We start from the raw sequence: 21,792 nt of genomic DNA on the forward strand, positions 1-21,792 counted from the left end.
TGGATTGATACCTGCCCAAATCCAACTCTGCTGTTCCCATCCATGTACGCAGGACACGCGCTCTGAACCCAGAGGAGGGGTGTGTGTGTGTGTGTGTGTGTGTATTTAGTTTTATTTTTAATTCCGAGGCAGGAAAAGGAGAGGGGTGTTTTACACCACTTCTCAAAAGACTTATGGAAAGATTTCAGCTGTGGATCTCCTCTCCCTCCCCCTTTCATCTGTCAAATGGACCGTTCCTTGCTGTTTAAGTTTCACTTACATTATAACAAGTCGTAACATTGAAAAGGAAAGATGATGGAATTGTCTTTGTGTTTGTTTTGGGCTCAATTACTGGGCATACTGTCCTGGCAAATATTTAACACTCCATCTAGTGCAGTAGAAGTTGAAATCAGTGGGGTATTTTTCAGTTAAAAGGGGAAAGAACTAATGAGTTAGCTACTGAGTCCATTTTTATGATTTCTGTAACAAGAGCTATGTTAAAGTAAACAATTGGTGGTGGTTTTATTAAATTTACTCCTGTATAGGAATTCCTTCTGTGGTATTTTTCGCCAGGCTAGTGTCCTCAAAGCTTTCTGCCAATCTGCCAGCTTCAAGGGGGAATAAATTTGGAAAGGGGTGAATTAAAAAAGGCAGATCACAGGCAGGTCTGTAATACGAAATGTTGTTTCCAGCAGCCACCTGAGTCACTTTGGCTCCCTCACGGATCAATACCAACACTTTCAGCGATGTAGTTTTGTCCCTCTGTGCTTGTTTTCCCCTTCAGCTCTCCCTAGGATGGCTTATTTGTCTCTGGGAATCACACGTGAGGGTATCTACACTGCAGCTGGTTTCCCTCTTGTTTTTCCTGCCACTGCCTGTGAGGGGTGGGACGGAGCAGGGCTGCAGCTTGTCAGTCTCTACCTGCAGGTGCTGGCTACTTAGGCTTCCCTTTGGCTCACAGAAATTCCCTGTCCCTGTATTAAAATGCTTTTGAAAGCCATCTGCTCTGCTGGAGCGTGGTGGGCTGGGCAGCTGGAAGCGTGAAGTCTTACCTGGCATTGGGTTTTCACTCTGTGTTCCCCAAACTGAATATACAAAGGACGTGGAGAGGCTCTAACCCAAAGGAAACCTGGTCCGTGGTGTCTTCAATCTCCATGGCTGTTGCAAACCTTAAGAACGATAATTAAGACCCTGTTCTGTGGGAGCAATCTGCTGCTGTTCCTCTCCAGCTTTCAAGCACTCCCACAGGAATTGTAATCTGTAACAACACCGTCCCTGCTCACGCTGCTGTGGTGGGCAGCTCTGCAGCCACTTCCGTGGAAAATACAAAGAAGAAAAAAAACCCCATCCCTGCCTCCACCCTCCTGCTGGTCTGTAGCTCTCTGAGGGGGGTTAGGGGAGCCCAGCCTGCCTGAGGAGAGAGCCGGGGCCGGCGGCCGCGCCGAGGCCTCCTCAGGCCCCTCAGCCGGGGCCTCCCTCCATCGCGGCCTTGTTCCATCTCACACCGCGGGGGAGCCGAACACACCCTTCCTAATAAACTTATATTTTTTTATTTCATCAGTTACTTTGGTGTTTTTCATGGGCGGATGTCGGACGGACGGGCCGGGGCTGAGTCCAGCAGCGCCCTGAGTGCCACCGCCGCCTTCCCGTCAGGCGCTGCGCGGCGCGTCTCTAAGGGCTGTCCCGGAAGTGCTTCCGGGTCGGCCGGTAACCGTGGTAACGGGCGCTGCTTCCCGCTGCCGGAGCCATGGCGGAGCCGCAGGCCGCACCGGTGAGGGGCCGCCAGGGCCCGCCCGGCCCCCGCCAGTGCTGCGGGGGCTGCGGTGGGGCGGCTGGGGCTGGGGAGGCGAGGGGAGGCCGGGGCGGCGGCGGGAGGTGCTTTTAAGAGTGAGTTTTGAATCTTTGCGCACTTGGTCTGGAGCACATGTCGGACGAGGAGCGGCTGAGGGAGCTGGGGGGGTTTAGTCTGGAAAAGAGGAGGCTGAGGGGAGACCTCATGGCCCTCTACAACTCCCTGAAAGGAGGGTGCAGAGAGGGGGGATGAGTCTCTTGAGCCAAGGAACCAGCGCCAGGACAAGAGGGAATGGCCTCAAGTTGCACCGGGGAAGGTTTAGACTAGATATTAGGAAACATTTCTTTCCAGAACGGGTAGTCAGGCGTTGGAATGGGCTGCCCAGAGAGGTGGTGGAGTCCCCATCCCTGGAGGTGTTCAAGAGGCGAGTTGACATAGCACTGAGGGATCTGGTGTAGTTGGGAGCTGTCAATGTTAGGCTAATGGTTGGACTGGATGATCTTCAAGGTCTTTTCCAACCTAGATGATTCTGTGTTTCTGTGGTGGTGAAAATGTAACGGCAGTTCAGCCTTATTTTGACTTTTATCGGGGTCTAGTGAAACCTAAACCTCTCTCAACGTCCATCACAGATCACTCTTCCCCCTGGGTTTGATGCTCCTGCAAAATTGCTCTCGAGCAGGCTGTGTCATGCAACCTGATTTCTTATTGTTAGGTGCTCTTAAGGAAAATAAATGGACTTGGAATAAGGCAAAAAAAAAATCGTCTTATGGATAGATACCAGATTAAAAGGTGAAAAGCAGAAAGAAGGAATAAATGCTCTTTTTTTGTGGTGGAGGGTGGTCATTAATGAAGCCCTGCAGGGATCTGTTCCAGGCCTGTGTTGTTCAGTGTATGTAGAAATAATCTGAACAAAAGGATGGCTAGAAAATTATTAAGGTGAGGAGAAAATATGAGAAACTACAAGAAAGTCTTTACAGCGCTGAGTGATAGGACTTAGAATTGGAATGATGTGTACCGATTAAAAAAAATTGCAAATATATAAAAAAAATGAGGGCCTTTGTGCTGGTTATTGCTGCTTAGGAACGAGTGCTTGGAGTTGGGTAATTCTGTGAAAATATCAACTCAGCTTTTCACAACAGGAATCAGAAAAGTGAATGTTAGAAAATTTTAAGAAACAAACCTGGTAAGAGCCTACATCTGGGTTATTTTCCATGTCTCGGATACCGTGCTTAGGATCTCTGATCCTCCCCATCTCCGGTAGAAGAGCGTAGAGCTAGAAGGTGTTTCCAAACCATCACAAGGAACAAGGGCAGACTGAATTACCACTTCAAAAAGGTGTTTATTAAGGAGAGGGGAGGCGACACATATAAAATCTAGAAAATCCTCTGTTATGTCTGGGGAAGAGGAGCGAGGAATGTCTTTTCCCCAAGAAACTGGAAGTCGAAAGAAAAAATGCTTCCCTGTGTAATCATGTTTCTCTTCTGTGAAGGCTTGTTTTTTGATGCAAAGTAAGAAAAAAGTATAGAATGCATTTATTTTCCACGGACTCGGTACCTGCTTGTCTGTGAGCTCTGGGCAGTATTTGCAGGTTGAGGTTTGTTGCCCGCCCTGTGATGGGACTCACTGTGCTCACGTGCCTGCTGACTGTGATGGTTCCCCAGGAACGGCTTTGTTCTAATTAACTTTCTAAATGTTTTATAATAAATGTTTTTGACATTTTCCTGGGTGATCTCTAATTAGCATCTTAAATGCTCGAGTTTTGTTGTTTTACAAGGTAAGGATCACTTTCTAGAATCCTAATAAATAGCACTGAGCTTATGGAACAGGAATGCACTGTAAAATGAGTGGGTTTATTTAATCTACACGGTGAACAGAAATCTCTACCTAGCTGTGGCCAGGGAAGAGCAGTGCTTGGCAGGGCAGAGTTTGTCTAGCAGCAGTGATGCTATTTTTATGCCCTCTTTTGGGATTTGCCAGTTGTCTTTTCTGATTATTTTCTGGAACAGATCTTCAAGAAACCTTGCCTGGTGTATTTAATACTCCTCTTTTCTCTCTTTTCAGGTTTCTTCATTGCCAGCAGCTACAGAACATCCAAAACCCCATACTAAAAAAGGTTTGTTTGAAGATATGATTGTATTTCTTGGGCAGGTTGATTTTAAGATTTCTTTTATAGTGTGTGCAGCTGTCTGGTAAGAAATAAGTGTCCACTGGGAAGAGACAAGACTATCTAGACTGTAAGCTGCCGAGTACAAGTACGTTTCTCTAGGGTCTGTATGATCACTAGCTCAGTGCTGTTGCTGGCTGACTTACTGTATCTACAGCCTGTATCATGTTTGCTTGTAATCTAAGAGACTGTTGATTTTATTGTGTACATACTTGTTGGGCTGCTAATGACTTCGGTATTCATTTATCTTCTTAAATAACAAGAGGGGTTTGTTCATTTTGGGTTCTTTAGAATAACGTCGTGCTGTAGAAATGATCTTGGGAAACTAACATTGTGTCTCGTTGACTCTTCATGTCGCATTTTCTAAATTTTGAAGTAACAGGGATGTGCAAGTGAGATCAAAGCTGTCAGGTTGTAACTGGTTTTAATTATTGGTTGGTTGGTTTGGTTTTTTTGTCATACTGAGAGTTAATTAACTCAGTCTGAACTCTTGCTTTGAAATCTTGATTGAATATGAACTGGAACAGGAACAATTTCAGTTATCAGTTCAAAAGGTTTGACTAAAGCCTGATGTTTTCTGAGGGGTCCGGTAAAGCCTGCAGCACAATTTGATGTCACAGCCTCTCCTCTCCCCTTTTCCCTCGCTCTTGTGATGTGTGACTTGTCCCGGCACGCGCAATGAACGTTTCCTTCTCTGTGGTGCTGAGCTGGGCTCACGTTCCTAGTATGGATCTGTTCACTGTAGAGACTTTTGCGCCTACCTAAGGTGAGGTTTGGGGTTTTTTTTGTGGATTTTCCTTTCTTAAGTGCCCATCAGTTCAGATTATAATTAAGAGTGAACTCTGCAGTGTTGCTAGAGCCCCAATATACTTATAGTGTCAGTCAGGAGGACTCCTCCTTTTCCCTTACCTTTTAATTCAGGGAAGCTCAGTTGGAGCACTGTACTTGGGACGTTTTCTACCCTGAAAGTGTGATGTGCCTGTCTTCGGGAGGAAATCTTTGATATTTCTAAATTCCTTCTGATGGAGACTGCCTTGGTGATAATGCTGGCATTAAAAAGGAGCTTGTTTGGCAACCGGGTACTACGTCGTAGTTTCTGCCTAAAGATGAAGTTCTTCATCTTGCATGTAGGCCTCGGGAAGCTGGAAGAGCCACTTTGCTTTTCTTTTGGGGAGGTCAGGCTAACATCACGTAGTCCCGATTCCTGGCAGCAGAATTCCAGCACTTGAGCAGATCATGGCTGTCCTGGAGACGGTGCTTGATGTTTCACTAGTCCTACAGCTGTTGGCTTGCACAATCCAAGGCTCTTTTGTACCTTGCCCAGAGCTGAGAGGAAGACATTGCTATTGCTTCAGGCCTGTGTGCAAGTAAAAATGAAACTAAAATTTACTTTTATCTTGACTGTCAACTCTTTTAGAGCAAGGATTGCCGTTACTTGGAACCAATTAGCATGGCTTCCGTGGAGGCACTGCTTCACTCCTTAGTGAGATGGTTCATCTCCATCCTTTTCTATAAAGATTATGACTCTGATCTCCTCCTCATCCTCAGTAACACCCACCTTGTTCTGCCTCATCGAGCAAGTCCTATCTATGATATTTGCGCTGTTTTTACAGGACAGTGTACGTTTGTAGTTCTCTAAATAAAATATCTGTAGAGGGATCAGGCTGATGGTGTTTGCCAAGAGGTGGACTATCACTCCCCAGCACTCTTTCCTGGCGGGCTGAGGTCTATTAAATCAACTCTGCATAATTCATGAGCGACCGGAATAGCTGAAAAAGAAAGATGGGGCCATCAGCCTTACAAAGAAGCTGTGAAGGTGTGCTGAATAGAAGCTGTCCTGCCTCTGTCAGCTTGCTTCTTAAACTGTCTGTCAAGTACCTTCCTGCTTTTAAGTGTGCCCGATTTAATATTGATTGTTTGGGAGAATGAACTGTGACAGTTGCAGCTTTCTTAATGGGATTGCTTCTCCAGATCCCGCCTGCTGTTTGATAAAGGGCTCCTTGTTTGTGGCTGCCTAGGAGGAGTTTTCTCTGCTGCTCAGCATTTTGCATTAACAGCCCTGAAACCAAGCTGGATGCTTCTTTAAAAAGGGCCACCAATGCTTCTTCAGGTTTTAAGGCTGCAAGCCCAAGGATGGGCAAAGGCCATGCGAAAGAATTGGTCTGTCTCCATCACCTGCCAATGCTCCTTCCACCTCCTTCCTTCATTGGGTGTTGGTGTTCGCCCAGCTGCATACCAGAGGGGAGAAAGTAGTAAATGAAATCTAGTTACTCGTGGCTCTGGATTTCCCTTTGATACCAATACGACCCTTGACTCAAAATTATCTATGGTGAAGAAAAAAAATAATCTAGCCTGTGACTTTTGTACTTCTGTTTTCTGTCTCTTAAGGTAAATGGAGGCATCTCCAGTACCTGGCACTTCAGGTAGTTCTGAAATGAAACGCCTTGGAAGCCTTTGTGCTTTGCCATTTAGTATTTGACTGTGTTGCCTTTAATGCAGTGGGCAAAAGCTGATTTGTGCTGCCTGATCGTTAATCTCTAGGAAATGAGGGCAGCAAAAAGATTTGTAATAGGGAGTGATATAACAGTGTCCTTTGTGTGTGGGTGTGATGTCGGGGGCACGTAAGAGAGAAGGGGAAAGAGCGAAGGTGATGTTGTATATGCTGTTGTGGAGTCAGGCAGGAAAGAATAGCATCTTTTTCCCATGACAGGTTTGGGGTTTTTTTTAATAGGGTTTTTGTAGACCATCTTAATGAAGTATCTCATCCTATTTCAGTTTGGCTGAGGAGAATTATGGTGAATTTTAAGGAGCCAGGCAAATCTACATCAGTTCCGTTTGAATAGAAGAGTGCCGGTAAACTTATTTTCAACTGACATTTTTAAACACTGAATGGTAACTTTCTGTTGCAGCAACTTGCCTTTTGATATTTCCATTGTATTTTCAAGTAGGATGCAAGAGAGATATTGTAACGAACATTAGCGCAAGCTGGTCTATGAAATACAGAGACCATATGGTGTAATACGGTCTCCTGTGAACAGTTCGGTGTGGATAAAATTTGTGCCCAAATAGAGCATGTATTACAATAACTAAACAATGTTGTTGTACACGAATGAAGTAGAGTATGACCAAGTCATCGCTGAAGTCCTAACTTTAATCATCGCAGTGCCTGGATTCAGATTGTAACAGCTTGCCTGTGTTTGTACTGAGTAGAAATAAGGTAGTAAATGTATGTTTCTGCGAATGTGATCTCAAATTTGCAAAAAATCATTTGAATGACAAAACACACGTGTGGGTTTTGTTGCTTAACCAGAAGCAACACCAGAAAACTGCATTTTCAGTCTGAGCTGTGGTGCAGATGAGAATACGTTGAATACTGTTGAACTGTACATCCCGAGAGTCGAGTGGCTTCCCCTCACTCTTGGGTTGCCTTCCTCCCGTGGATGCTCCTTTGATCCTGTCTGCGAGATAAGAAAGAATGGAAACCTAGAACTAGTGTTTAGCAACCTGATTATATGGCTGATAAACAAGAATAACTTTGAGGCAAGAGGCAGAATTTGCTCTTGACTTAGTTGCTGTCAAGGTTGATCTGTCACGTGGCTTTTAGGTTGCGAAAGCCCGAAAGGTTGGGATTTAAGAGAGTCTGTCTTGCAGGCAGGTCAGCCCAAAGGGAAGACAATGAGATTCAACAAGCGTATAGAGGGTCTGAAGCAGATTGTGGTGGTGGTGGGGAAAGGCGTCGTACACAACAATCAGGTTAGAAATATCTAACATCTACATCTAGCAATCTAAATTAAAGGGACCAGTGGAAGGCAAGCTCCTCGGAGTATCTTGTAGCTACACTTGGTGACAATCATTACTCAGCAGCTGACATGTTAGTAGCTAAAACCATTCATTATTTTGTCCTTTACCCCCCGTGGGGAGAGCTGCTCTGAAAATCAATTCCCTTTGTTGCTACATCAAGATCCATAACTCTTCCCATGTTGATATTTTGTCCCCAAGCAATTGATGGTAGAATAAAGGGAGCTCTGTTCCTTGAAGCGATGTAGAGTTAATATCAGCCTGCTGAGATGGCATTTTAATCTCCCTGCTGCATTTTAAATTAATCAGATATTTTCCTAAATGCTTTACTGGTTTTGAACTGAGATAGGCTGACTCCCATCTTTCCACTTTCCTTTTGCCACACAGGCCAATCAATTCATTTTATAGTATCTGATAGTACTCTAGCAGAGAAGCACTTTAACCAGCTTGTATTGTTGATTTTTATGGAACATAACTTGAATTTATTTCCCTTTATCCTGGAAAAAAAAATTTAGAAAGGAAGTTCTGGGCTCATGTTAGTCTAATAACAGTTCAGAGGTTAATGGAACAATTTTAAATGCATTTGGATTTCTACACAAATATTAGACCTCAGATTTTCTGAGATACAGTGATGGCTTTTTAATAACAGGGTAGAATCCTAAATATGTATATACTATAATAAATACACTGAAGCAAAATAAAGTAGATTTCACTTGAGTCTCTGGGAAGAACTTGCACTAGAAATCCATTAGACTGTGAAGGAGAACTCTGAATTGTTACCAACCACCTCTATGTTTACGCGAGGAAGGGTCAGGTAGATAATTTTCAAAGCTAAAATCTTCCTCTTGTAAATTTTAAAAATATTAACAGGGATTAAGTGTTCTCCCCAGTCCTGGGCACTGGGATATTTTTTTGGATGCTTTCTAGGTATGTTTTTTTCTAGGGTTTGAAGCAAGGAATTCTGCCTTGGATTAACAGTGACCTTTGGCAAAGCACTTTGACTTTTGTTTCTTTCCATTTATCAACCACAAGATGGGTCTAATATTCAGTGACAGTTTCTGGATGCTGTAGGCTTTCAGTTAACAAAACATCTGGAGACATTAAATGAAAAATATCGTATAAATGGATATATTGCAATGCACTACTTGGCCTGTTTGAGTGCTGCTGAAGATAGTACTGAAAGGTGCAGGCGAGATGTGTGGGAGAAATTTTAGCGTACCCTGTGGTCAGGTCTGCCTGCTGGGCATTTTAACATGCTCAACGCTTCACGTTAGAGCACTTCTATAAAGTAAACCAGGTGCCTGGAGGTTTCAAGGTTTGTGAGTCTTCATCTTTTTTTTTTTTTAAGGTGAGTTCCACTTCTGTCTTGTATAATTACAAGCATAACTAGCAGAAATGTCTTGTAAGGCCATTGTGGGTCACTGAAAGGGAGGAAATGAAGTTCTCTCCGCTTTTATTACATTCTCCATTTCAGAGACAAAGTAAGTTGCTGACCCAAGATGAAAACAGCTGATGAAGTAGATTTATCAGTGATAAACACACAAGTGCTCGGTGTCCCTGTGCAAAGTTTGATTAGATTGGCTATTGCAGATAAATTAAATAATAGAAATAGGGAAGTGTGTAATGTAAATGTGTGTTTTAAAGCTGTGGTTGTATCCTGTTCTTAAACTCCGCGGTAATGAGGGTGGTGTTCTTTGTGGCTCAAAGTTACCACACTTTTACCACACAGAAACCTGAGGCTTGGATAGATAACGACGACGCAGTATTTTGCATCTTACCAGGGTAGTTTCTTTTGTTTAATTGAATTTTGAAATTTCTCAAGTAGCGTGTGTTATTCTTGTCCAGCTAAATCCCATGTCAGTATTTAGCTCAAATACTGGTAGTGGCATCCTTTTCATGTGGGTGCTCATCTTTGAAGCCAAGGGTAGTCAGTGGGTTCTAATAAAAAATAATTGCACATGCTGATGTGATGGGCAGTAAAGCTCACTTTTTCTGATATTGACTTTGGTTAGGAAGTGCTCATGACAATAAGCAGTCTCAAAATGTGGCTGTGCAGAAGTAGATCAATCTCTCGGGGTGGTTCCCGCTCACACAGATGAACCAGTGGTGATCCTTCCTGCTCCTGCAGGTATTTTAAGGGATCCTGTAAGTATTTTAATGGCTTGAGCGCTCTGAAGAGCAGGAACTTTTTAGTACCCCAAGGAGTTGATTCTGTGCACTTGCAGCACTGATCACTTCTGAATTCCTGATACATTTTCTTAATCAATATAAATCCATTCTTTGAGCCAGCTTCAAAGCTGCCTTTGAACTTGTAAGAGTGAAGCTGCCTGAGAAATCCAGATAAAAACAAACCCCCTTGAGTTAAATTAATTAATACTTTAAAGTGTGTCAAAAAGAAAAGACATTAGTGGAAATGTCATGGTTGTGGGGGAGCAAATGCAGTTCCTGTGTATGTACCTGCCAGTTGGTTTCCATTTGGCTATGTGCAAGTCAAGGTCTTTTAGTCTATTTGAACCTACAACCTTGTGGGAAGAGTAACACAGATTAGTTGGTAATTACATCATTGTTTTATATAAGAGAATTTGATATTTTCATTTCTTCGCAATAAGTGGGTAGTAGTGCTGTGTGTATTTTGTTCAGGATCTGATACAGCTGTTAGTTTTGAGTAGTGAGATTAAAAAACGAGTTATCATTTTTGAGTAATTAAATGGTATAATATACTTCATCCTCTTCTCCCCAGAATAGCAGCCCAGTAAGCCCTGCACCACAAAGAACTGGTAGTATTTAAGTCTGAATGTGCTAGCACAGCTCTGCCCTCTTGTGTGTGTACCTTAATATCCGTGATTACAGGAACAGGGGATTCTTTGCAGACAGCATAGCAGGTGTGTTTTTGTGACAAGACTGGTATCACTGTAAAATTTTAGTGCTAACTTTTAAATGAGAAGATTCATAGTTTCAGTTCTAGCTTTACGTCTTTTGGCAGTTGACAACCTACTTCATTTCCTCTCTGTAAAGAGGAAAATCTGTATCTGCTTCTTAAGCCTCTTGCAAACCTAATTAGGCAATGAAAAGTGCCATAAAAATGCCACCTCTTGTAGAAGGCAAGTGTAATCTGAGTGTCTTTAGATAATTTGATAATTAAGAAATATATTACACTGGGTTAGAATCAGGAAGAGGGTGAAGTACAATAGCTCTGCTTTAGAGGATCTAACTACAACTGCAACATATTACTTTAGGATCCCATTTAAATTGGTAAATTTATTTTTTGAAGTTCCCTTGAAAGTCCTAGACAAATTTCTTTTGAATTTTAAAGCATTCAACTTCATGTTTGTCTGTTGGTGTGCTGCTTACAGATAAAATGGCATCTCCTATGGCGAATTTAAAAATAATTTAATAAAAATAGTAACAAATTTAGGAAGGGTGGGATTCATCTTTCTGAATTGAGATATCTCTGATGTAGAACAAGTCTCAGCAGATCACCTGTGCTCTGCATTTAGTCAGTGCAAAGCCCTTCTGATGCCATCTGACCTCTCCCAGCCACCTTTTTGGGATGCAGTGAATCGCTCCCTGAGGATGTGTGTTCCTCTCTTTACTTCAAAGGCAGCCCAAGGCAAGTAACTCAGATGTCTTAATTTTCAGACACTTAAGTTAAAGGAGATGCATCCCACTCAAGAATGGCAGAAGTAATGTTGTCTGTGCAACTTGAATTTGAGCCTTTGAGTCTTGAGTGAAATAATTCTGCGTTGGCTTTAGTGCAGCTCTCCAACATCATCCGTTGCACAGGAATGATGGGACTCGCTGGGAAAAGGAACAGGTCACTGAGGGCTTTTTAAATAAAAGATATCTCTGTTATTCAGTGCGTAGCCAGTTGTCGTGTTTATCTTCAGCTATCAAATCCCATCGATAAATTCCCTCGTGCTGCAAGGTATTTCTGTGTCCTACTCAAACCGTGCATTATATGTTAAAGTCTCTTAAGCGACAATACTTGCTTGCCAAGAAATTTTGTGTTCCCCACTGCTCGAGGTCTTGCTGTTTCAGAGTTAACGAGCACAGACACTGCAACAATTCCATGGCCAGAGCAGGGCTGCTGCCCATCCCGCTTGCTGGAGCGAGCGCTGGCTGGGAGATACCAGCTCTCATGCCTCTCAAGCTGTACAGCCAGAAACGATGGATGGGCATAGAGTGGCTGCCTTCGGGAAGCCTGGTTGGGTGATTTTTCCAGATTTGTAACAGAAATCGGAGTGAGGTTTCTTGTCTCATGAGCAGCTTTACAGCATCTTAATGAAGAGTCTGTTCATTCACTCCTTCCAGGGTCTGTCCCCTTTGCTGCAGACGTTTTAAGCTGCGTAACAGATGCTGCAAAAGTCCTGTGATCTAGTCACGGTTTTATTAATATTTCTCAAAGTTCATTCACTGTCTGACCTTGATTCATTTTTATATTCGTCGTCATTAGGAGGCAAGGCACCCAGTGAAAATACGGGTGTGTTCCTATAATTGTGGATGTGCTTGTGCGATCAAAGACTGTATCGTTAAGATATTTGTGCAGTAGGGAGGAGTGAAGGCTGCACAGGCAAATATTCATACTGGGACAGACATCCGACCGTGGAAAACTTCATCCTGAGGCAACGAGTCTGGAAGAAGTTTGCACATTCCAAAAATAGGGTCTTGTAGTAGGGAGTGCCGAACCATTTGCAAGACCGACTTCTATATTTTTTTAATATATATATTCTTCTAATATAATATGCTTCTAATATAATATTCTTCTTTGGCAGTGGATGAAATGAGGACAGGTTCTAGATGTTACTCCCTATCGAGTGGGAAGTTTCAGAGACTGTCAGGGCTGAGTTGTGGTCCTCTCCCTGTTATAATTTTATTTTGCTTTTTAACAGGAAAGCTTTTTCTTACAAATGCCCTATAATGATTTTAGTTTCAATTTATGGGTAAAATACCTCATGATGTAGACAGAAAAAGACTAAGCATAAGAATTTAACCCAAAGGAAGGATTAGACTGGAAATCCCAAAACTACTGTGCTCCTGATACTGGAATTAATGCGAAGCTGGTTACCCAGGTTATTTTGGGAATGCCTGCAGCCAGTGTTGCTTCGTTTGCGGGGGGAAAATGTCTTCCATCCCTGCTTCGCTGTGGGAGGAGACAGTGAGTAGTCACCAGTTAATACCTCAGACCTCCTGTGCTATTTATAAGCCATTTTATTCAGAAGCCTTCTGTGATGGTGTACTCTATCTCCCTTATTTAGGAACGGCATTAGCAAATAGACACTCGGAAGGAGCTCAGCCTCCTTCTTGCCTACAGAGCACAAGGCATGAAGCAGAAAAAAAATTGTTTAAATGGAGAAAATAACAGTTGGGGTGCTATGCCAGGTGTTGGATCCTTGAGTATCTCCAAGCGTAGTGTCTGCATCCTCAGGGATGTGAGAACGGTTGTGCGAATCAGCCTGTGTTTTTTTTTTTTTTTCTAGATTAGCTTGTGTTTAAAAGCAAAAATAGCAAAAGCTCTTTCAGATCGTTCTGTTCAGAGCACGTGTCTCTGCTCAGCAGTCAGTGCTGATGGTCAAAATTGGCTCATGCAGAGGAAACAAGACTTTCAGTTTTGATTTTTTAAGCAGATGAAGAAGATTGTCCTTTTTCAAATTCCTTTTTAAAGTACTCATTTATTATGAATTTTCACCCCAGTGTTACTTGTTTGAATTGTATTTTAGACTTGAATCAAGCAATATTAGTCCTGAATCAAATTTTTTGTGTAGTAATGATCAGGCTAATATACTTGTGCTAATGTATGTAGTTCCCCCATCTCTTGTCAAACAGAGTGAGGATTGCAGAGTGGTATCTTGCCAGCCGCGTACTACTAACAGAGATTTCCCAGTAACCAGACTGGTTCTGCCACTGGGACCCTCGCTGTGGTGCTGGGAAGTCCAGGGGGTGTCACAAGTGTGGATTTATTTATAGATCTTCCCACTTTACCTTAAGGTTAAACGTGAGCAGCACATATTAGAAGACATTTATGTTGAATAATCAGCATAGGTATTTGTCTTTTAAATAAAAACATTTTTATTCGGAGTAACTCTGAACTTTAAATGCCTTAAATCGGAAAACCCACTGAAGTCTGAGCTAGCAACTCTTTAAGATTTATGCACTGTAAACTACCAATAGAAAATTCCCTTTTTTTTTTTCTTCACCCTAGTGTATAAATCAGCTTTAAGATACAATTTTGATCTCTCCCATATAGTTTTGGCTAATTTTCCTGCAGGGGGAGGTGTAGAGTCAGAAATGTTGCTTTTTTGTTTAAACCTGCTGCTGTTTTTCAGCCTCTTTCCAGTTTTCTCTGTGCATTGTGAAGCTATTAATACTCGATAGTAAGATCACAGCTATGAATTATGGCTTTCTTGCGAGGACCAGAATTGTATATGATGGGTTTTATTAACCCCAGCTGACGGTAAATAACGAGGAACCATACGGGTTTATTGTTTGATTTAAAGGTGTTCCAGCAGCAATTTGCAAAAGGGAAAACAGGGGGAAGGGGATTAAACAGAAAGAATGGCTGCAACAGAAGGCTCTCTCCTTTTTTCTGTTGTTTATATCCATTTTACAGGTATTTGTGTACACAAACACCTGTATTCTCACATATGTATGCATGTACTCACACACCATGAGTGAAATAGAGCATATACAACCTCCTCTGGGTGGTGGTTTTTGGAGTCATTTTTCATCATTACTGAGTTTTGAATACATTATGTCTCCATTTTCAAACTCCAAGGATGGATCTGGATATCAGAAGACCGATGTTCCTGTACTAGTTTTCTTTCAACGCTCTAAAGTATTTATATTGCTACAGTCTCAATAAAAGCCTTTGAGTGTCTGAGTAAGGAAGAGGATTTCTTGTTCAATTTGTCTGTGCACCAGCCTAGCTAGGAATTTGTAGGATGCTGCTCTGATATCAAGGCAGTCTGTTATTTTTAAATCTAAACCCCTTGCTATTAGAACTTAAAAATGCTCCCTATCTGTTATTCATACCTTATTTTGGAAAATACAATTCCCTGGCAGTGGTACGTTGTTTTATAGTAGTTGAGTTTGTGCCTTATTATTTTAATATTATTTTTGTTTAGAAGGTACTCATTCCCTCTCTGTCACCAGTTTTACAAACAGTAGCGTAATTCCTCGCACTAGCAGTTTGTGGAGCTCAAGGCAAAAAGGAGATATGCACAGCTGGTTTCATCCTTGCCTTTCCCTCCCTATCAATGTTTATTTAACACAGCTGTGAGAGCACCGAGCTTCATTTTGGGCTGTAACCACAGCTATGCCCAACAGTAAACCTTTCCCGAGCTCTGCAAGTGGAAATAATTGTAACCCTGGCAATAATGTCAGCAAACGTCTTCAGGAGACTGAGCTGGGAATTGAGGGATGGGGTGGATGTTGGTCCTGAAAGACTTTCATGTGTTGCCTCTCAGATTTGGATGCTCTCCTGCAGCGGGAAGTGAATTGTCTTTATGCTGTTGTGAGTTTGCTGTTAAGCCGATGACTGGAATGACTTTAAAATGGGAAATTAATCTCAAATGGAAAAGATCAATGCTGCTTTTGTGTGTTAGAGTGAGCCTTGCCCAGTGATGGGAGATGATAACCTCGCTTCCTCGTGGCTTCGCCACAGCAAAGCTTCCTGCTTTGATTTCTTCAGAGCAAGATGCACTTTATCAAATTCTGCTTTGGTGCAACTGTCTTCATAGCAAAATGTTACAACAGAGACTCGAGTCACTGCCTCTGTGTTTATTAATTTTAAAAATACCTGTGTGCCTGAATGCTGTTGTGCAACATGCAATTTTTAATTAGAATCTGGAAAGGGACAGTTGAGTCAGGACCCAGATTAGGCCTTTTGAATAATCTTACCCATATATGTGGTACCTACCACAAGGGATCCAGACTATAGCTCGTGAGGCTACTGCAGAATAAAAGAAGTTAAAAATAATTATTTCTCTGAAGATTTTCTGTCCTCTCCTTGTGCTGTATGTTATGTGTGGTTTAGGTTATTATGGATTTTGGTCTGGTAACAGGTTCTTCTTTGTGTCTTCTTGAGTCTTTTGCTTCTCTGCTTCTCCTCCAGGCTCTTCTTGCTGCTCTTGTTCAGTTTGCTGCAGGTTGGGTTGCGAAGCTGGAGGGACGGGGAGTGAACTGGGGCTCAGACTCTTTTCAATAAAACGGAGTGGAAGAAAGGCTGGGCTCTGATCTGTTTTTTTTAGTCTGATGAGACTGAAATGCGTTCTTGAGCTCCTTCTCCACCTCAAAGAGCCGTAGCTGTTCTGTGCTTTTCACAGGAAGGGTGATAGGGTGCTCCAGGCAGCTGACAGTTTGCACGCTGGAGAAAATAAGGTGAAAAGCTGCCTTATGGCTACAGTTGTGCAGTTCTGTAGAAATCCACTTTAGTCTGCCTGTGCCCACAACAAAAGTGGTCTCTGCACCTGGCAATTTCTTTAAAAGGATGACTGGTGCTTTAGCAATTGTTCCGATAGGGGCCTTCTGGGGCTTTTTTTTCCTCCTCTCTACAGCAATTTCAAAACCTTTTTATTAAATCTAAAACCCACTGTTTGATAGTTCATATCTAAGCTATAATTAACCCAATATGAAGATGCAAGCACAAAATAATTTCCTAGGGAGGTTTACGCAAAAGGGAGTAACTCTGATTATTATTTTTTTTTCCGGTCCTTTGAGGAAAATCTATAAGAGGATGAATAAAGCGAAGAGTGATGATAGTGCAGCACAGATACAAACCTGATGATCTTACTCTGATTCTGTCGGGGTTTCCACTCCAGTGGCTTCCTTAAAGGAGCATTGTCAGAAAGAAAAATCACATTGCTAGAAGTGGGTTGTGCAATCAATCACTGGCCACTGAGAAAGTGGGGGATCAGATGGATTCCCTTTTGAATTCAATCAAAACACACTTCAAAGAAACTAGCATGTCTCTTGGCTGAGGTATTTAATCATATATTTGGTGCTTGGCTCCCTGTCACAGTTGCTTAATGAGACTAGACTTTTGTAATCCCAGAAAAGAAAGGCCAAAAGATAATTATGCAAGTTATAAACTCTTCACTGTAGGTACCAACGTTTTGGATAATTGCGTTTTCTTGGGCTGGCCCTTGAGCAGATTGATTTACAGAAAATAATGGCTTTTTTTTTTCATTGCTAGAATGGTATAAACTACTATTGTCTAACCTGTAGTCCCTGCATCCCTGCAGTGCCTGGATTTTTGCAAGGGTTCTGCGAAAGGTGACAAAGAAAAGCGTGTCTTCATATGATCCACAGCAGTTACATATGAGAAACTTCTGAAGGTCCATGTATTGAAGAAGGTGGAAAATTGCAATGTAGACAGCCTGAGGAACTTGATGAATGTGCTCAGCTCCTCCTGGCAAGGCCAAATTCAGCAGCCTTTCTCTGTGCAGAAACCTTCTGAGTGACTGGTTGCGGCAGTATGTGTTCCCAGCTCTAATTAGTGTGAGATTGCAAACCATTATATGCCATATGGAGCCTCCAGTGTTCCCGATCATCCTTGTACTTGAGAAGACTGTGGTGTGCTGCTGGTGCTTCTTTCTGTTCTTTTGCCCCTCATAGCAGCCCCCATGGCCAGATCCAGGCATATATCGCTGTTCAGGCCAATGCAGCAAGAGCTGAGCGACACACATCATCTGTGTGGGGGGTTTTTTAGGTATTCTGTGGGTAATTATTAAACTTGGAAAAAATACACGGTTAGGACCAGCAGTGATTGAATTGTGTCCTTTCAGAAAGGCACAGAATGTTTTCTTCTCTTTCTCTGGAGCTAGAGTCCCAAATAGCCAGGGATTTGTGTTTCCCTTTCCTTCAGAAAAATGCAGTGACCCTTTGCACTGGGATAGCCCTTATCAGCGGGATGGGGGAGCAAACCGAAGGGAGATGAATGCACCAGAAGTAGGTATCTCACCGCTTTTGTGGAAAAACAGAAATGCAGATTAAGATGGTTGTGACTCTGGAGAGGTGTATAAATATTTTGCATTACTTCTTTCTGCATCTGAATATAGACTCTGGTACTAATCCTTTACTTCCCACAGCCCTTTTTTGGGGGACCAGACATGTTCCTGTGTCAAATTTATTAATTTTCTCACAATTTCTATGCCCTTCCTCTCTTCTTAGTCCTCTGTGGGATCCACACCAGATCTGGTTCATGGTGTTTATGTTGGATTTCTTCAGAGAAGGGATCAAACTGTTCACATTTACTTTCTGGAGTAGACTCAGTGCATCAACTTTCTTCTATGAAACTTTGTGTTTGTTTTGTATTCAGATGTAAGATTCACTTACATCTATGAATCAATCTAGGCATCTTTTTGAAAGACATCAGAATTGTTTGCCTTTTTTCAATTTGCTTGTCTTAGGGAAAAAGAAAAGAAAAAAGGAGAGCAATGTGCCCTCAGTCATGTTTGTTGCTATTTCCAAATGAGTTTTAGGAGTGTAAAAACTTCATGTGTTTTCCCAATTCCATAGTTATCCTTAGCTCAGTGTATTGCTGGGGGAAGCAAAACTGTTTTATCTCGGCAGATGTGAACGCTGTTCACTTCTGTGTCTCATGGTGTGTTTTGATTTCTCAGTTTTCTCTCCAGCTCAGCTCTTTTAGGTAACTCCTCTGGGTTTTTGCAGTCTTGGACCCAGAAGGCAGGTGGTGTCTGTTTTACCCTTTTCTTTTTCAGCCTGATACTCTGCTCAGCACTCACTCTGATGTTCAGCATTTCTTCCTTCCCAACCCTGTTCTCAGCAGGCGTTTCCGTAGCGTGGGAGTGGAGTATAATGTCCCTCTGGTCTTAAAAGTGTGAAAAAGCTTTTTCCTTCAGGAATTAAAACAACTGATCTTCCATCCGCTCGCTGATGTACTGTCTTCTTAGCTTAGCCCAAAACATTTGTGTAGGCTCTAACATAATTTAGCCTTTCCCATCTCAGCTGGTAACACACCCCAGCCAGCTAGCTTTAACATTTAATGGGACTATTTCTTTTTAACCTCCCACTTCAGATGGTAGGAGAGACCGGGTGGGGTATGTCTGGAGTGTCTTCTGATTAATCCCTATTTAAGGCAGTTTTCAATGTATATAATGATGCAGGATTTTGTCATTTTGAGCTACATTAGTAGTCACAAAATGGCAAAGTATACTTTAGTTTTGTCCGTAACTGAAATCTTTATGGTTAAATAAAGTTTGCAATGTCTGCTCTTAAATCCGTACTTACAAAAGAAGGTAAGAAGTGCCCAGGTGTATCAGACATGTGTCTGGGTCTGTATTTTGTATTGGATAATGGCACCAGGAGACACTATGCAGGAAGAGCACGCAAGTCTGGCAGCTTTCCGCAGCACATTTCTGGCATCCTCAAGTGCTGTGTTTCTTGGAAGAGAAAGTTCTGTCAAACTCTGGCACCAATAATAACTTACACAAGGAAGTCATTACAAATCTATTAATGAATTAGGTAGCCCCTCAGCAGGCTTCAGACCAGCGGCCCTCCAGACTGTTTATGAAATAGCGTTTTTTCAATCAATTTGTACCTATTTAGGCAGCCTCTAAAGTCTTCCCTTCGTGGTTTCACTGTAAGAAGGATGAATGAAAAACATGAAGTCATCAGAAATCAATTAATCTGATCTGGGAACACACGTATTAAAATGCCTTGCTTACAAAGATCCAGGTGTCACACAGCAGAGCACAATTTGAGAACATTTGGATCCCTGATCTGTGCATTGCTGTTAAGCTTGGCTTATTTGGATTACTTTTTTGTTTGGGCTGTGATTTTTTCTATTTGTTTTTAGGGTAGTTGAACCTTCATTATAAGGTATTTGACTTTAAATTGCTGGTGTGCACACTTAAATCTCAGCTCTAGTATAAATCTGGCTGAATATTCTGGAAAATCTGAAAAAAGCCCAACAACAAAACCAGAATGGCGTTACAAAATTTTTTCCACCTTCAACAGCTGAAGAAATTCTACTTGTTTTTAAGTGCTCTCAGTGATACTAGACTTGGTGTGAATTGTGGGGGAGAGCCTGGTATGCTTGAGGGATGTGTTTGCTACTAGCCGCAGGTGCAGCCCCTGCGTGATTAAAGCTCTACATTCTAGAAGATAATAACACTTTGCACCGATAACGTCTCCTGACATGATTCAGTCCTTCTGGCTGCAGAGTTTCTTCTTTCTTACATCTGATCACGACCCATGCTGCCGGCTGGCAGGGGGGACTTGCAGACCACTTCAAAGAATGCCTTCTGCTCTGGGTGCTGGAAGCTTGAGCCTGCATCTCCATCAGTGGTGTGGGTCCGTGCCGTGCTCCGCGGGGCTGGGGGAAGGTGGCCTAGTGCTGGATCGCCCTCGCCATTGCCCCAGCTCCGGTGACAGTCCTTGCCTTGATTTGCTTCTGCACTTCTGTCATAATATTGACTTGCAAACAGACAGCTTTTTTGCCAGTTGCTATGGTTACCTCTCAGCTCCCCCATCTGAACTGTAGAAACGAGTAACAAGCAATACATTTCAAGCCTTAATGAAATGCACAGCAGTGTGTTAAACTTTTAAACCCAACATGAATATCACTAAGCAACATCCATTCGTGATTTGCCATAATTACTGCTGCAAGCTCCTTACGATTGAAATGCTGGAGCACAAATCTTTCTCCTCCGCTGCATCAAATACTTTTTTCTGCCAGTAGCTTCACAGTTTCTCAGACTTGTGATGTTTCATAGTCCCTTCACAGTTTCAAAGAACTAAGTTTGACCTCTTTAAATTATTCATACCTTCAGATAGGCAACATCTCCAAAATCTCCTTTTGTGTGTATCGCCCGTTTCCTTCTCATTCACTCCCAGAAATTTATTTTAAAGACCTTTGATTCTTCTGCCCTAGTTCCAAAATGTGAATCCCAACTAATTTCCTCCGAGATGCTTCATGCATATTTGGAAGAACCAATTCCACCAAACCAGCATTAATGTTGAATTAAAATGTGTGTGTAGTTGGTGCTTGGAGCTGTTTGCTCCAGTAGCAGCACCAGAAGCCTTTTGAGGTGATAGTTTTCTGCTAAGAGGTCATGTTTAGTGTCTATCTTGAACAAGGCATTTTATCCATCAGTTTGAGAAGTAAAATAAAACTGGACACTGTTTATATGTCCACACTCCAGGTTTCAAGTCAAATGATTAATTGCACCACCTGGTGCAATTGCAGTTCTTGAATTAGTTGCATTGTGCTTGCAGATGGGGTGGTTCAGAATAGCTCTCGTGCTGTGGCCAGGTTCTCTGTTGATCAGTCTGATTTCCTGTATTTTGTTAATATTTCACATTTACAGCACCAGAGTTACCAATCCTAGAGAGGAAAAACTGGTTGATCTATCTCCTGTATGTTCGCAGAGACTACGACGAGTGTAAGGTAAGAGCTGCTTTGGGGACTTTGCATTAGAAAGTATTTTACTGACGTTATGAAACAATAATTTTCATACCACTTGCCAAACAACCCTCTTTCCTCACTTCTTTTGGAATAAGGAGACCAAGAGAAAATACAAGTAAAATAACGTTCTCAAATCCTTGGCTACCTTGAGGATGCATGCGTGCAGTTCTCTGGAGTAATCTGTGAGCTCAGTATGTCTTTGGGAGTGGAAAAATTGAAAGAACTGCAAACCTCTCTTGTTCCAAGTGATGAATAGGGTCTTCCAAACTGATAATAATGCAGTTCCATAGTTCAGGTCTCTCGACAGTACTACAGAGACACTATGAAAAACACTTCAATTGAGTAAAACATTACTACCAAGTCTAAAAAAAAAAAAGATCTTGGTTACCTTTGAACAAAATTCTTTCCTTTTACACATGATACATTGCACCCTTTAATTTCTCCTTGGTTTGGTGGGTAGCTTGGAAGTGGTTGTTTTTTTGGGATTATTATGGTAAGTGAACTAAGGAATGACAAATTATTATTAAACAGTGTGTTTTGCTGATAAAATAAACACAAACTGTTGATGTGCCAGTGGGCAGGAGGAGTGGAATAACAGTTGCCTGTTTCTGTCATGGACAAAGAAGATCTGAA

At 42.2% G+C, this 21,792-nt stretch overlaps 1 protein-coding gene across 2 annotated transcripts in view; it reads left to right on the forward strand.

Annotated features, from left to right (window-relative positions):
* The first annotated feature begins 1,646 nt into the window (after nt 1–1,646).
* Nucleotides 1,647–21,792, forward strand: part of BBS4 (Bardet-Biedl syndrome 4) — a 44,856-nt gene continuing 24,710 nt past the window's right edge. Inside the window, exons 1-3 of one of the 2 annotated variants that reach the window (XM_074836889.1) lie at nt 1,647–1,750; nt 3,833–3,884; nt 21,062–21,141. In XM_074836889.1, the coding sequence (XP_074692990.1) occupies nt 1,727–1,750; nt 3,833–3,884; nt 21,062–21,141 (156 nt within the window). In that variant the 5' untranslated portion in view covers nt 1,647–1,726. The remainder of the gene's footprint in view (nt 1,751–3,832; nt 3,885–21,061; nt 21,142–21,792) is intronic. The other variant, XM_074836890.1, reaches the window with a different exon arrangement.

Source organism: Strix aluco, chromosome 12, assembly GCF_031877795.1.
Source record: "Strix aluco isolate bStrAlu1 chromosome 12, bStrAlu1.hap1, whole genome shotgun sequence".
Lineage (NCBI taxonomy): Eukaryota > Metazoa > Chordata > Aves > Strigiformes > Strigidae > Strix > Strix aluco.